Source organism: Melopsittacus undulatus, chromosome 1 (assembly GCF_012275295.1).
Source record: "Melopsittacus undulatus isolate bMelUnd1 chromosome 1, bMelUnd1.mat.Z, whole genome shotgun sequence".
Taxonomy (NCBI): Eukaryota; Metazoa; Chordata; class Aves; order Psittaciformes; family Psittaculidae; genus Melopsittacus; species Melopsittacus undulatus.
Window position 1 is genome coordinate 153,047,128 of NC_047527.1, and position 16,899 is coordinate 153,064,026.

Consider the following 16,899-nt stretch of genomic DNA (forward strand, 5'->3'; position numbering starts at 1 on the left):
TTTTAAAATTGTCCTGCCATATGGTTATGACAGGAGGGATTAAATATTGCTGCACTGAGTGTAATTAATATCATCATTATTTTTGCTGTATTAACTATACAGTCTACCTTTTAATTAAAAGGAAAGTAAACCAGTTACAGTGGAAACATTTTGCTCATAGTGCTGGAACTGAATAGTAAATACTTTTGAAAATGTCATCAAATACACAGTTTGTTGCCTGCTTATATCAAATACGTATGAAAACTGTTGAAAAACATTACAGCTCTTAAAAACAAAAAAAAAAACTAAAAAAACCCCCAAAAAACAGTTTGACATGTGGAAAAAGAGTGGTTAATATTTTGTTACAAATATCTAGAAATGGAAACATAATTTCTTGTATTGCATTCTTATTTACATCAAATACTTAAATTTCTGTAATCTGACTATAACAAGCAATCCAGATTTTCTTTTTCTCTAAAATAGAGAAACCTTTCTCTGATAGTAGAATCAGAAAATACTACCACTGTAAGATTTTGCTCATTTAGAGTTGCATACTCTAAAGTTGAACAAAGTAAGCCCTTGGTCTTATACTGCAGTTCTTTCTCTTTCTTACTATTCTATTATTTATCTAACAAGCAGAATTGGATTGCAAGGTTTTCTGGGCAGTGTCATGTCTGTTGCACATTTTCTACAGATTATCTGCTATGCTTATAAGTAAGGAACTGAAACCCTCAGCTTCTCAGGCAAGAAGCTCATTAGGATACAAACCCAGAGATTATTGTTCCTTCTCAATGAGACCCAGATGACTGTGCAGAGGAGAAAAAGGATATATGACTAATATGGACAGTAGTGGTTTTGAAGAAGACCCTCATTTGGAGGGAGCAGTTGTGCTTTGAGTTAGATATGATAGCTTGAGTAGAGAGAGGGAGGAGATAATTTATAACTTTTTCTGGTTTATGTGCATTTATTGAAGTAATATTAATTTTATTTTTGTGGAAGAAACAGGCTGCTTCTAAATGCTTTGATTTGTAATACTGTTCAAGCTAAAAGAAAAACGATCACCACTGTTAGCTGTTGCAGTACTGTTAATTTGCCAGTTGGCAAGGAATGCTCTTTCCCCTCTGCTCTTATATATTACTAGAAGTGAAAGGTTGAATAAATGCTATATTGCATGATGTTTGAGTAAGAATCCTGCAAAGATGTTATAAATCATGTAATTTAAACAATATTTTCAGACAATTATAGTTTTTTCTTTGCTTAGCCTGTATGTTTATGGAAAAGCATCATATGATTATACAGGACGTTAGTTGTGGATTTGCACTGGTGTCTAAAGTTAATAAACCCATATCTAACTTCAGAAGGATCAGAAGGAAAGTCAGATCAATTGTTGCAATTGTAACAGTAACAACTTTTCCAGTAAGATGTCACATAGCCTTGAAGATGAATAGTTTTCTTTTTTCATTAGGTTTTTTTTCCTTGTAAATTGCTGGGAAAAACAAATGGATTTTTAAAGTTACCATATGAGTCTGGAAAGCATTGGGAACGAAAAAATGAAGTGAATGTAATATTAGAATGTTCTGACTTTCCGACTTCCAAAAATCTTTTCTTTTTTTTGTTTTATGCTTGATGAGAGGTTTGAAAACATACATGTTTGAAAATGGGGATATAGTCAGTGCTTTTGGCATGTAGAAGAACAGATAACCCTTGTTCATTTGTATTTTAACTGCTAAGCTTCTGTGCTACAAGATTTTGTACAAAAATGGCAAGCTTCAGAAACAAAGATGTTTATTCCTTTTGAGCCCTTGAGCCATGTTATGTTTCCTTCTGCCTTCAAAGTGCCAGCTTCATAGGTTGGACCACAAATGCAGAAGCTGTTCTGAGTTCTGCTATAAACCGTACATACTTGGTGCATGTACTGGAATAATAATAGGTCAGTCATCAGACTAAAAATTTGATTGCTCTATCAGATTTAAAAGAGGATAAGCAAAGTTTAGGGGCTTAAATCAGGAGAAGAACCCAGGACTTGTGTTCCAGTAGTAGCTTTTCTTGTATACAAGAATATGCAGCTTATGAGTTGGCTAATTAAGTGTTATATATGTTTTCATGTTTCTGTTCTTTGTTTTTAGTACTGCACACTGCTTTTTGCTCAGCTTTTAGCCTGTTACTACTGTAGGGAAGAAATTGCCAGAAACTTAAAATTAGTGTATTCAAACATAGTATTTGGTATATTTGAAGTGATGCTTTACCATCTGTGTGCTTAACTGTGGGGGAAATTATAAAAATATAGCAAAGATTACAAGAAATTGTTATAATGCCATTCATATTTCTTAGGTATAGTATGTACTTAAATGGCCCACGGTCACTCTAAAATTTGGCTGCTGTATCTTATAGGAAATACCAACTGGTGAGTCAAAGAACTGAAAAAATACAAACTTGTGTATGGATCTGCTGTTAGTTGGTAAGAATTCTGTAAGTCCACAAACAATGTGTGTATTTTCAGGTGGGGGAGAAATCTGACATCACAAACACAGAATCACAGAATCATTGATATTCTTAGGTTGGAAAAAACCTTTAAGATCATCAAGTCCAACTGTTAACCTGCCACTGCCAAGTCTACCACTAAACCATGTCCTGAATCATTGCACACATATAATTCATTTTCCCCACTTCAAGGGTTTGTGTAATTTGATCGGGCAATACTTCCCTCTTTAAAGGCCTCTATAGTAGTCTATATGAATGCAGTTTATGTACTAGTATCAATTTGATTGTTTCTGATACTGTAATTGCTTGGCAGACTTAACACGTCTGTGTACAGCTTTGTTTATACTATTTTTTTTAATGCTGCATGTCTACATTTGAAGAAGCATATTGGAAAAATGAAGAATGTGAAGAGAAGATGAGATTCAAAGAACTAAAGTACAAACACTGTCAATGAGAAGCATTAAAGATGACATGATAAGTGCTTTAAAACTTGGTGTGGGGAAAGTACTAACTGCTAATGTACTCTAATTTGGTGAAGAAAAGTGGAAAAAAGCATTAAAGCTGCAAGTCAGACATTCATCTTGGAAATAAGGCAAACGTTGTAACAGAGTGATTAAGCAGTGGAACAAATGACCAGAGAAGGTGGTGATTTTCCATTTCTTGAAGGTTTTCAAATGCAGAATAGGTCATTTTATGGACATTAGGCTTTAGTCAAATTCATGTTTGCCATAAGGGAGTTTGTGCCACCCATTGTGCCTTTGGCTTGAAGCTTATGTGTACTGCAGGTACTCTTAACATTGAAAGATCTCCAAGGCCAAACTCGTGTCCAGACTGGCATGTGCCTATTGATGGAAAGTCTTTAAGAGCTCTGGTTGTTTATAAGGGGATTATCAGTCTTGAACTTCATATAGGATAACTATGGAGAATTGAATATCTTGGGATACTGGAAGTCAGAATAGATGATCCTAAACTTTCCTGTGGATCTCTTAACTTAATTTCCGTTTTCCCCATACTGCTTGTCAAAGGCTTAAGTGGAAATTAATCCTCCTGCTGGCTGCATTAGCTTCCATCTGCATAGCTATGGTCATAGAGGACAGAACATAGGCCATACAACCGTCAGCTGCCTTACTTGGTAATTTTTTCCACTTTTTAAAATTACAAGTACCTGCTGACATAATTCCTCACCCTTAAGTACCAGACAGTGTCAGTGTCTAATGCTGATAGATGACCGATGATGCCAGTGTTGCCATCTCCATCTCAGTTTCTTGGTTGCCTTTGAAGTCTCTTAAAGACTTTGAAGTCTTTAAAAGACTTTAAATTACCTTAAACCTTACAGTCTTTTGGCTAGTTTTCATGACTGGTAAGTAATTCCTAGTAGTTCTGTGTGACTGCAGTAGAGAAGTGTGTTTTAGTGGTGCACATGTAAGCCTGTACTATAGAAGGTAAACAGAAAAGTGTGGGGAAAAAAATGCTTTCAGGCAAGTTGGCAAAATGACTCTGGAATTTACTGGCATCTCTTGCCTATCCTAGTATTTAATTCAGTAATAATTCTGATTAGGATGCATTATAATCCATCAGATATTATTCTGATGGGGACATTTTGGAGCACCTTGCAAGAAAGTTTCTTCTTCAGAATAAAAATAAAAACTGAGAGCATCATGAATGTTTGTACTTACTCTAAAGTATTTTTCCTTTTAACATAAAATGACCACTTTTTGGTTTTGACTTTTTAAAAAGTCACTTCATAGAGAGTGGAGCAAAAATAAATACATGTGTTCTGCATTTGGTTTTCATTTACTTTTAATCTTCTAACAGCAATAAACAATCAAACATGAAGACAGACTGCCAGACAACTCAGTCTGGCAGTATGAAATACTCTCTCTTCAACATCTTGCAATTTCTTCTGCTGTTTCATATTTCAGTGTAACGAGATACATCACTTCTAAAGCATGTCATGTTCTTCATTTAGGCAAGAGTATTGTATCACAATATGGTTTGTCACAAACCTTCCTTTGTAACTAATAACATAGAAGTTTTTTGTGCTTCAGCCTCTGTAAATATGAGATAACCTTCTGATTACACTCATACAGTGGTACTAGGAGGAAGCTTCTACAAACCAAGCAGCTTTAGCAGGTCTCCAGCATAATCTCTAATATTCACCCTCTGCCACTTGCCTTATACTGGCAATTCATGGGTTATTGAGGGTTCATGGTGGGGTGTTGTTATAAATGCTGGTCTTACAAGGCTGAGAACACTTTCAGTGCCCATCTGAACAGTCCAGCAGTTTTGCTGAGCACATTAGTATGTACTTTTTGCATAAAATGCTGCTAAGTTTCTTGGAAGTGGTCAAACTTCAGAATGGATGTTCAAACAACAGACATATATGCCATCAAAATGAATGTTATCAACAGGTTTATAAATTGTTTCATAGCTTTTGAAAATGTCTTGCCGTCTGTTTTCATGGCTAATAGTTTTTGAAGACAAGGTATTATGCTACAGTGAAAAAGGTAAAGTATTTCCATGTGTTAATGAGTATTGGAATACCAATTATCTAAAGTGATAATAATAAACATCCAGAAGGGTGTTACATGTAAGAAGTTCTTCCATTAACTTCCATTACATGACTCTTACCACAGCTAAAACTCACAGCGCTTAAGATGTAGATATCCATTTTGAGCTCTAACTTGAGATTTCCAATTGGAAAATAGTAATTTTGCATTATTCAGCATCTTTTACCTCTTGTTTACTCCTCAGTGTTCACATCCCACTAAAAGATGAAATTGTTATTATTACTATTGTTCTAATAACTGAAAAATTTCATTGGCAAGAAAGGAAGAGTGAATCACAGTATTTATATTTATATATTTATATTATTTATATTTATAGTATTTATATAATTATAAGTGAATCACAGTAACATCTTTCATATATTTCATATCTGTCTTCCTCTGTAATAGAGAATTATTTTGGAATAGGATCTGTCTTTTATGCTTAAGCTATTTTTTTTGTCACTGAGAACATCCTTTGAAGCAATTTCATTGTTGTCTGAAAGTGGCATTTAGCAAAATTCATTTTGACAGTGAAAAATTTCTTTCAGAAAACTGTTAAGAGTTGGCAGCCTTGAGGAATTGGTTCCATGCTCAGAATAGTAATGCTGAATTTTCAATTATAGTTGTTTTTTTGTAGAGTAAATTAAAAAATAAATAACTGTGTTAGACTTAGTAGTCACTATGAAAGCCCTTTAGAAATTTGGGTAATTTTGCTTTTTGTTAGTACTTAGATTCTTGAATTTATCTGTGTTTTTCTCAATTTCTTACTCTTCTTCAACCTCTGAAATCTTCACTTGTATTTGTGTGAGTTATTTCTTTAATTGCAGCCCAATTAAAGGTATACAGGCTAGTTTGAATTAAAAAGAAGAAAAATAATTCGTTATCATTCATTTATGTTTGGGTAGTAAGGAGGGGGAAACAGAAAATCAATATTTTCAGAAGAAACACCTGCTGGTTCTAATATGTTGGTGATGACTGTCTTTAGATGATAGATGTGATATTATTAAGTCTTGAACAGCAAAATAACTTGATAAAATGCTCATACTGCATTTAACTTGCTTCTTGTGCAACTAGTGCTTTTTTTATAGAACTACAGAGCTGTGAGTCCAGGTGTTAGTCTGACTTTATAATAAAACATTCTAATTGTTGTTCTTTTCCTTTCTTCCTAGAATATTTTCTTTCTTGGACATAGTTACTTTGTGTCGATGTGCACAAGTTTCCAAGGTATGTATTTCTGTTGGGGTTTTTGTTTTTCTGGGGGATGCTATTCCCTTAATTATATGCAAATCATGGACTTTGGGGAAATCTGCTTTTTGTCCAAAAATAGCCCCCAGACATTAGTTCTCTCAGTCTATTTGGTTCTTAAAACAAAGGAACAGTTTTGCATTCAGGTGTGGTCTTAGTTGCTATGTACTGAACTTCTGTTTAAAGGCTATGGAAAAGATAACCTAGTTGTGTATGATCTATATCTGGAGAAGGGATTAAGCCCAGTTAGGTGTGATGGCATTTGCTTTTTATAAAGCATGTGGCTGCATAACACTGTATTTCAGATGTATTTTCTGTTTAAAATTCCATATAGTTCAGTTAATGTGCACCATGTGTCTAAGGAGTACATTCATCACTTGCTTGCCAAGTACAAAAAGGTGTTAAGTAGATGGACTACTAATGGAGGAAAAAAGCAGCAGAAGAGAGTAGAGAAAGCATGCTAAGTGCTTAAGCTTTTATGTTTAGCTTGAATTATAGTGTTTATTTGATGCTTTTCTTCCTTCTCTTGATTGGGTTTATTGTTTTTTTGTTTGTTTTGCTTTGTTTGCTTGTTTTAATGTAGAATTGTGTAACTATTTAATTCCTACACACATATCACTGTGACTTGCAAGATCAGTAAGCTTTGTGTTAACATCAGGTTAACATCAGGTTTTGTGAGAACCTTAGGGTAAAGCCTGCAAAACAGTGGAAGAAAACCAAAGTGATTGACTCAATTGTATTCTTCTCTCAGGACTACCTGTCAGTTGGATGCAGTATTCTTTTCTTCTGGTTTTGAATACATTTATGCTTCTCCAGCTTTTTTTGGTTTTGTTTTACTTTGAACAACTTCTGCTTTGACAGAGAAGGACAAATTCTCAAGCATGCACATGTAACTTTGCACCTGTAAAGGAAAGGCCTGGTTCTAACAGTGGAAGGTCAGCAGTTCTTTGAAAGGTTTCTGTTTTTCTCAGAATAGTAACTAATGAGGTTGAGGAACTACGGGTTTATTGGACAGAATCTCATCTGCAGCTACTTTTCTCCATATAGATCTAGCAAAAGTAACTTATGAGACAGAATTTACTAACGTTTTTTAAAAATGCAGGGTTAGGTCTTTGCTGTATCCATGGATGTACTTTACATTTTATTTCTTGCTTTCCTACATGTTTTACTGGCATAAGTTAGCCTCTGCAGTGTAATCCATTTTGGAGATGTGAGATTTATTTCCATGAATTCAGTGTTTTTAACTAGTTGATATTGATGACTACTAACGTCTACAGTTAATAGTTTTCTAAAAAAATTGACCTGAAATTGTATATTTTGTTATATTTCAGTTGCTGAAAGGAAAGCGAAGGGAGCAGGCAGTGGTGGTAATAAATACAACTGTGTTTGTTTTCTGCAGGCATGGAATGTTTTAGCTCTGGATGGAAGCAATTGGCAAAGAATAGACCTCTTCAACTTTCAAACGGATATAGAGGTTAGTGTCCTTTAGTTTTTTTTTGTATTCCTATGGTGATGTTTAAAAGCAAAGCCCATTTTCAGTATCACATAGACTGTGATTGTGGTCACATTTTAAAGGCTAAAGTTCAGGATAGTACTGTGAAGGAGCGAATGGATAGTAACTCTGTGTTTATCTCTTTTCATACTGGATAAGTGTTTCAGTTTTGGTTGCCAGCTATGTATCACATAGTTGGCATATATCGTATGCATACAGGGCTCTTGAAACTTAAAGCTGCTCATTCCCAGAAAGTAAAGGTATAAATGATGCATTTGGATGGAGCGAGATCCTCTGAATCGATTTCACCATCCAGACAATTTTGTTGCTGGTCGAGCCTCTCTGTGAGGATGCCATCTAGTGCTAAAAGTTCTCTGCACGCTTTCCTGTAGGATTTTGAGACTGACACAATGAAATGCTGAACAATTTTTCTTAACCACTTGCACACCACATCAAATCTAGGCATGTATCTGATTATGTCTTGTGAAGATTTGCTGTATGAGGCTTGGACCTTGACTGGAATACAGGTGCATGTGGATTAAAGTCCTTTTCAGTGTTTAACAAAATGATTAAGGCAGTCTTGTCTTCTGTAAGAAAAACATACCAGCATTAATGTCATCATAGATGTGCGTAACAAAAAAACCAGGACATTAGAAAATTAAGACAAAAATCCATGGTGAAATACAATTCCTGAGTTGAGTCTGAACTGGTTTGTTGTTTGTTGCTTGATACAAATCAGATTTAGAATACAGTAATGAATTTGCTTCTGGGGTTTATGTTATAGTTTCTTAGTTGCATGAATAAAATCCAGATGGATTTCATTTGGTATATTTTGCCAAGTGTGGTTCAAACTGTTCCTAAAGATTAACAGTAATATATAGCACAAATTTCTTCACCACTCTTAAAAAATTATTGCCAACTCCTCTGCTATACTGATGTTAAACATGAGGATCTTGCAGAAGTAGGAGAAAGAGTTTTGGTATCTGCCTCTTTCTAAATGTGCCTACAAAGACTTGGACCTTGGATGTAATCTTTTCAGTTACTTTTAAACAAGATTGTGTTTCTCATTTGTTAAGAAATAATGAAGGAAACCCCATGGATCTGTGTGCCTTCTGTTGGTAGGCCTTTTCTGTGTCTGAATCCTTTCTGCTATTTAGAAACACAGTATTGGATTTTAATGTTTTCAATATATTTGTCTTATGTGGTACCTTTGAGATAATGTGTTGGTGTTGCTCTTTGAGACAGTGTTTGTAGCATGGGATTGAGGAGAAGAGGTGAAATTAAATTATGATCCTCTTTTGCTATAGGAAGCTATTGTGGTTTGGAGCAATTTAGTTCAGTATATTATATTTAAGTGTATTTGTAATATAAGCCCGTTACATTTATTCATAAGAGTACGTTAAACCAAAGGTTATTACACAAGCTAGTTTTGAACGTGGTACTCTGTCTTTTTCTTCAGCTGTTATGGTAAGATTTTTTGTCTATAGATTTAGGGCAGGTAAAAGCTGCTAATTGGATCTAGCAATTTTTTGCTCAGTTTGACGTTGTACTGGTTTGTGACATTTCACATAGCATCAAGCAGTACTTGATCTGAGACTATCAAATAAGGAAAAATCAGGTTTTGTGAAATCTTCAATATTGAAGACCTTATGTGGTAGAGAGTAAAGAGGGAGGTGGAACTATAAAAAAATGTTTATTTTCTATGATGAAGATGTGTAAAGATCATCTTGAAATTTAATGTGCCTTAAAATTTTTTGGTGTGTGGAACCAAATGTAAGCTGAGGTAATTTGAAATTCTGGGGTTTTGAGTGACATCGAATTATTCAAACAGTTAAACATATTTTAATGCATTTGACTTCTTAAAAATGCTGTTTGTTGGGGTTTTTTACATACTTAAAGAGATAAATGGGTTTGGGGAAACTTTGTTTCTATTTTCTTTGAATAACACAATAGGATTTAGCTTTTTTATGCAATGTAGATTCAACTCCCATTATATGTTATTCATTGAACACTATCTGCCCAGTGAAGGTATTTGACCTCTGCTGAGAAACAATTTTGTCTAATCAGAAAGCTTTAAAAAATGCATAATTTTGTTTGTATAGTGATTTTTCGGTTTGTTTTGGTGTAAATTCTTCTGAGATATAAGATAAACAATGCTGCTTATGGACTAAGAAACCAGCCCCAATAGGAAAATGTTTTCACATAGTGATAACTAGGACTTTTGGTATCAGAGGTAAACAATGAGCAAACAAAAATCCATTGACCTGTAATTGTATAAGTATTCCTTCTTAAAAACGAAAAGAGAGTAAAGAAAATGAAAGATATTAGCTATTTGGTATTAGTCCTGTTTCTTAAATGGTCAAAATGGTTAAAATTTCTCTGACCTTACCTCCCTAAAATTAGACACAATGTGATGTGTAGTATTTTTTTTGCCGTAGCCACCTCCTTTTTGCTATCTTTCTTTAAAAATGTTAAATAAATATAAAAATAAATGAGTAAATAACATTTTTGCCTAGTGCTACTTTCAGACTAAATATTAGAAGTACTGTGCTATTCTACTTCTGATTTATAACAAAATTTGTTTTTGGGATGTAAATAAGCATTTTATAGTAAATGTGGGGTCAAGTAGGAGGTTTTGTGTGTAAACTGTGCTTAAGCTTCGAAGAAGTAATGAGGCACAAAGCCTGTGATATTCTTTGTCATTACCAAGTGTTAGGCACAGACACCCAAATATATATGACATTGAAGACTGGCAGGTGGGCTCAGGCAGATCCCTACAGGAGGAACTGGAAAACAGGTGTAGTTCAGTGAGGTACTAGCTTAAGCATGTCTTAGTGGTTAATATCAACTGAGATACTGTAATAGTAACTGTAATCCTTGAGGAGTGGGCATGCCTCCCAGTCAACCTCTAGGGCAGTTCTTCAGGTTCCCTACACATCTGACAAAACTTGAAGATGATTTCAACAAGTTTAATGGGTAGTTATTGCTGAGACAAAAAGTTGGGTCCTGTGTGATAGACTGAAAAAAAAGGGAGATGGAACTAAAGATGGCATTGAATAGCACTTCAGTGTGGGTGGAAGAGTCTCATCAGGCAACTGGTTTTCTTTAAAGCAGCAGAAGAAATTCAAGGAGGTGTAGTTGTGGTGGGGTAGAGTTGGGGTGGGTGTTTGCTCCCAGCATTTTTAATTTGGTTAGAATGTTATGCCAGAATAAAACTCAACAAAATCTTCCTTCTATTTGGTTTAAGGGTCGAGTTGTGGAAAATATATCGAAAAGGTGTGGTGGGTTCCTGAGACAACTTAGTCTGAGAGGATGTCTTGGTGTTGGAGACTCCTCCTTAAAGTAAGTAAAGTCCAAGATTGAGACATCACTTATTTCCTAATGTCTGGACCAAAAAGCAATTATTGTTACATTCGTTTGGATTTCTGAGTACTGACTAATGGCCAAAATGGGATACTGAAGTACTAAGTACCTTAATAGTGACTGAGATGTCTGCTTGAAATCAAAGTATAGCTACTATTATTCTCTGAAAATGAGCTAAGACATGAGAACTGTGATCTTCAGAAATGTGTCTTCTTATTCATTAGTATTATGTTGATATCATTCCATCTTCAAGCAGTTAAAATTATTTCAGACCTCTACTCTGGTGTCTTACAGCACTTAATTTCATGAAGATTAGTCAATCAGTTTATAGTTTATCTCCTAGTCTGGACAAGAGGTGACCCAAGCAATGAGAGAAAGAATAGACTGATACAATTTAGTGCATACAAAAACAGGAAAAGCCTTGGATTCTCTTCTGGCTCTAATTTAAGGACAGGCAGGCAACAGGATCATTTCAGGAGTCTCCAAATAGAGACAGTGGCCCTTTTTTGTGCAGTGTATAAACTGAACTGTGTAGTTCCCAGAAAATTGTCTGAATCCATGTAAGCTTTTTCTGTACACAAGCTGTTTAGCCAGATCCCTCTGTGGATATTTCTCCTGAGTATTAAAACTCAAGAGATCCTGCCTCCAGCTGAAGTGTCCCTAAGCCATAAGTGCTTTAGAGCTCAAAGAGTATTTTGCAGAAGCCTTGGGGTATGGCTTTTTACAGATATGCTTTCCATTGCTGTCACAGGAGACTGGGCTGGATGGTGCTAGGTCTGATACAGTGTGTCCATTCTTTAGTGGAAAATAGCAGCACAAAGATTTTTGTTAAGCAGTGGGCATTTAGTGTCTTGTGACCTTTAGGTCTTCCTAAAATTTAGAAGTAAGTCTAATTCATTGGGTTTTGTGTCTAGGGTAAATTAATCCAGCAACAAGTTGAGCACTAGATTGCTTTAGGAACCCAAATAGTCATACTAGTTTCAGACCTGAAGATTTCCCATAAGCTTTCCTTGCCTCTAAGCCATCTCCCTGACTGCTCTGTGGTGTCTCCACCTTCAGTCAGTCTTGCTTCCTTTGGGGAAAGTGCATGTTATTACCATCTTCCAGATTACTGGCAACTGCTGTCAAAAAAGAGGTAGCTCCAACCAGAGTTAACTTTCTGTAATGCTCCTCCAAGTGCCCAGAACATTCACACAGACAGTTCTTGTGTCCTCAGTAGGGGAGGCAATACCAGAAGCAGAGGAGAGGGAAGAGGCAGGCTCTGAGAGAGGTAATGGCTACCCTGAGGGGAGGAGGTAGCAGGAAGTCAGTGAGAAGGGTGTAGGAAGAAAGAGTTAGGACAGTAGGTAACAGATATCCCCCCAATAACTCCATTTTCACATTAGGTTTAGGCTTCCAATTGTGCTTTTCAGGTTACTAAGGCTAGAAGGTGGCAGTGAGGGTTGTGAATAGGACCAGATATCCTAAGTGGGTTCATGTAATTTGAGGCATTTGAGAAGGTGGGGAGGGCTGGAGCTGGGATATTTTGAAATAATGATGTATTCAATGAACAGATACTTAGAATAAGCATACAGCAGTTCAGTGTGTAGCATGTGTACATTGTTGGGATGAGAGAGCTGGTCATGTCAGCAGGTAATAGGACTGGCTTAGCTGAGACTGGCTACCCAAGTGTTACCAGCATTCACATGTATGTCTGTGACAACTAAGTGGTGGAGGTGGTGGTGTCTAAGGCACTTCAGAAAAGATGATTCACCTCTGAAATAAAAGCAGGTTATATTGAAATTAACAAATGAGTGATAAATGTGTTAGCTTTAAGACTTTCAAAACATTAGCAGAAAGGTGCCATTAATTTTCAGATACCTGTTCTAAAAGCAACTTTTCCTATGAGCCTTCTCATGTTGTTTCCAGAGCCATTAGTTTTGTGGGAGATACCAATTTATTTCTTTGTCCTACTTCTACATCAAATTTTGTTTAAAAATATCCAGTCACGGAAGTAGGTATTGGCCACGTGAATACTGGATGTCTGTGGCAGCTCTCTCAGGACATGCCCCATGCCTGAATCTTGGAAGCAAAATTTGCTGTTCCTCCAGTGTAGCATCTTCCCAAGTGATGTGAAGAGTGTCTCAGTTGTAAATCTCTCTCCAGTACATGAGTTTGGAATAGCTGTTTCGAGAATTCAAGTGGAAACTCTCACCAGTATAACTGCTTGCTGGGGTTTTTTTCCATTGTTTCCAATCCACGCTGCAGAGCCAGGAAGTTGTTACCAGCTGAGTGTGTAGTTGGATCTGTTAGCCACGGCAGGCCTCCAGACAAAACTGGTTTTGTGCGTTTCCTCCACCCCTGCCAATAAAATCCATGCAGTTGGAGAAAACATGGGCATAAAACCAGTGTTCTGAAATGCAACGCAGCTGTAAATATTACTCTGCAGAGATGAAAAGAAAGTTTGTGTGTTTCTCCTGGGTAATTAGTATAATGATACATACAGGCTTTTAGCAGTATAATAGCTCCAATCATCCTTATAGTTCATACCCAGTAGTGCACACAGATGCATTTTAATTTTTAAGATCATAAATAACTAATTTGCAGTCCACAGGGCTTTCCATTGGTAGTGCGACAGGATTAGGTCCCACTTCTGCATAGTATAAGTTACATTCCTTTTCATGTGATGTGGGAGCAAGCTCCTACAGAGACTTCAGTAACGAGATGTGCAAAAACTCTTCTCAGCAGCTTAATATTTAACTGATGTGATATTTAAACCTTTCTGTTTATGCCCTTAATGTTTTTAGTTAAGGCATTTGAAGCAAATCAGTTCTGGCTTATATATGACAGAGATAAACAACTTGCTCAAGTGGTATTTTATATTAACAAAAGGAAAAAGCAAGAGGCAGACATATTAGAGGTATACTTTGTAATTACTCTGGCTTGAAGATTAAGCTTTTTGACTGAGGTGGAAGGCAGTAGGGAACATGAGCGCACTCTAGTGACTGTATTACAACTTGTGAGTTAATACATTAACTCCAGGATTTTGTTGCTGTTTTAGGACCTTTGCACAGAACTGTAGAAACATCGAACACTTAAATCTAAATGGGTGCACAAAAATCACTGACAGGTAAGTCAAAGCGGTTTTCTGTTTTATGGGAAAATGTGGAAGAAGAAGTAGCTGAAGGTATTTTTAGTGTGTCTGCTGTTTTGCAGCACGTGTTACAGTCTTAGCAGATTCTGTTCCAAGCTGAAACATCTGGATCTGACGTCTTGTGTAGCCATCACAAACAGCTCTTTGAAAGGCTTAAGGTAAGAAAATTCAGTGTTTTGTATTAAAGAAAAGCATTTAAAGAGCTGTTCAACATTTAATAAAGTTTAAAAAAAATCACTGCTGAACCTTAATAGTGTGTATCAGCACTGACTGTATTCTATATCTAGGACTTCTTGGGTGTAGACTGCAATGTTTGTGTGTGGTCTTTTCTCATGACTTTTCTGTGGAGGCCTGGCGCAGTCCACTGGCTATCATTAATTCCTAACAGTGTGTTTAATTTGGGTTTCCCACTGTTATGACTATTTGAAGGCTGGATTTAACTTTATGTATTTTTTTAATTCTCCCAGTGAGGGTTGCAGAAATCTGGAACATTTGAATCTTTCCTGGTGTGATCAGATTACGAAGGATGGTATTGAAGCACTGGTGAAAGGGTGTAGTGGACTAAAAGCTCTATTTCTTAGAGGTTGCACACAGGTACATAACTGCTTGGGTGATCCTTTAGGAATAAAATTTTATTTTGGGTTTTTGAAATCTCCATGAATTAAAAAATACCATTTTTGTTATAGTCTTTTGTTCAATGTTACAAAATGTGTATGTTCTTTGGGCTGCTTTGCTGTGCTTTTAATTTCTTGTTTCTTTTCCTATGTCCTGTTTAATTGCTGAACAAAGTTAGAAGATGAAGCATTGAAACACATTCAAAATCACTGTCATGAGCTGGTGATCCTGAATTTGCAGTCCTGTACGGTATGTATTTGGAGCTTCAAAAGATACATTCTCTAAGAATCATATACCATTTTTGAATGCTAATGAATTGATCTGCTACACATTTGAATAACTCAAATAGAGTATCTCTGCACTTTACAGAATTCTGTGTGGAAATCTTAATCTTGGAGATCTTAAATGAGCTGGCTTTTTCTACAGCTGAGTGTAGATTTGGAGTGATGAGTTAGGTGTTTTCCCTCTCATTATGTCTTCTAACAAGCTTCAGAATAAGAATTAACTGCATTCATTCAAATGAACTGTGTATATGCTAAACCATGCAGTTTCACAGATGTAGATCTTGTTCTCCCATCCATTAAGATCAAACATTTTGGTCTGTTCATAATTTTAAGGTTTCTAATGTAGCAGAAGACATATTGTGGGCTACATAATTGAGAGTAAAATGTATTGGCATCAACTAAAGATTATTCAGAACCATCTATGTATCAGGAGAAGGGCATGCTTTCTCAGTGGAAGAACACATGCTTCCTATGGCTTAGAAGCATGCTTCCAGAAGCAGCCAGGGCCTTTATGATTAAAGGTCTAGCACTGATATTTACACAGCAGGTCTCCTTGTGCTTTAGATGATCCAAACTTTAATTCTAGTGGCTCTGTTTTGTGGACCTTGTAAAATGCCAGGCCAGCAGCTATGAAATGAACTGATATTAACTCTGAAAAATGCACATCTAATTGATAGGTACATTCTTCAGAGAAAGGTCTTAGAAAATGGGGACTTGCAGACGTTTTTGTGCTTCTTGTTAATTTCCCAAGAGAGTTGTAGGCATTGAATGATGAGCAATTTCAGAATGGAAAATTTTCGTATATAACTTGAGAATTTTGATAATCTCCAACAGCAGCATAAAATTTACATAGTCCTTACCTCCAACATAGTTCCTGTTCCCAGTAATAGTGTCAGGAGTATCTCCCAAAAAAAAAAAAGATAGTTCTAGAAAATGTTTTTTTGGGAGTCAAATCCAGAAATACCTGATTGATGTTGGACTTTTCTTACCTGTGTATGATGCAGATCCTTCTAGATCCACAAAAAGATGACAGGAGTTCAGTTTTCTGTCTAGGATAATTTCTGTTTGACAGAACAAATTACAAATACAAACTTCTGATACAAAAAAGTGCTGGGTAGGAGGAGAGCATAAAGTGATCTCAGATCCTGTTTTCATCTGTGAAAGGTCATATTTGTGGTAAGAGCCTCAGAAATATGCTCAAGTAGTATTAGTGTACCTAGATGTGTGGCTTATAAAAAGAACGTGTATTTTCAGTTCAAAACACAGTAGAGGTCTTTGTTGTTATTGGAAGAATAATGGTCGGCCAGGAAAGAAAATGACCTGTTTCACCAGGAAGGATTAGTCATTCAGCAGAAAAATTAAGTTCTTGGAGTTAGGAGTGGGAGAATACCTTTTCCAGAATAGAAGACCTGTAAACAAAATAGTATTTGCACACACACACCCTCAATAACCCAATTCCTGTTGCTATTTTGTGTGCAGCTGCACTGGGGATATTTCTTCTAGTTCCTGTGTCCAAATTTAAGAGTTACTTCTTTTTCTCATTTTTTTTCCCCAAGAATATCTAGTACAAAACAGTTTTGTAAAATGAAAACTCCTCTTTTGAGTTTAATCTTTCAGCTGAAGACAGCTTTAGCTTTGAAAATTATCCAAAGATGAAGGATTTTTACCCTTGGGTCCTACTGCTCCAGTGCAAAATAGGTAGTTAGTTTTACTGCTCTCTAGCATCAAGTTCTCTTCTGCACTGTTCCTGGGCTTACA

At 36.0% G+C, this 16,899-nt stretch overlaps 1 protein-coding gene across 5 annotated transcripts in view; it reads left to right on the forward strand.

Annotated features, from left to right (window-relative positions):
* The window catches only part of FBXL2 (F-box and leucine rich repeat protein 2), a 53,175-nt gene that overhangs the window by 23,759 nt on the left and 12,517 nt on the right, over nucleotides 1-16,899 (forward strand). For 4 of the 5 annotated variants that reach the window (XM_034062247.1, XM_034062237.1, XM_031044352.2 and 1 more), the window contains 7 exons: nucleotides 6,179-6,233; nucleotides 7,654-7,728; nucleotides 10,994-11,088; nucleotides 14,150-14,218; nucleotides 14,305-14,400; nucleotides 14,710-14,836; nucleotides 15,032-15,106. In XM_034062247.1, the coding sequence (XP_033918138.1) occupies nucleotides 6,179-6,233; nucleotides 7,654-7,728; nucleotides 10,994-11,088; nucleotides 14,150-14,218; nucleotides 14,305-14,400; nucleotides 14,710-14,836; nucleotides 15,032-15,106 (592 nt within the window). Of the gene's footprint in view, nucleotides 1-6,178; nucleotides 6,234-7,653; nucleotides 7,729-10,993; nucleotides 11,089-14,149; nucleotides 14,219-14,285; nucleotides 14,401-14,709; nucleotides 14,837-15,031; nucleotides 15,107-16,899 lie in introns of those variants that run through there. The other variant, XM_034062249.1, reaches the window with a different exon arrangement.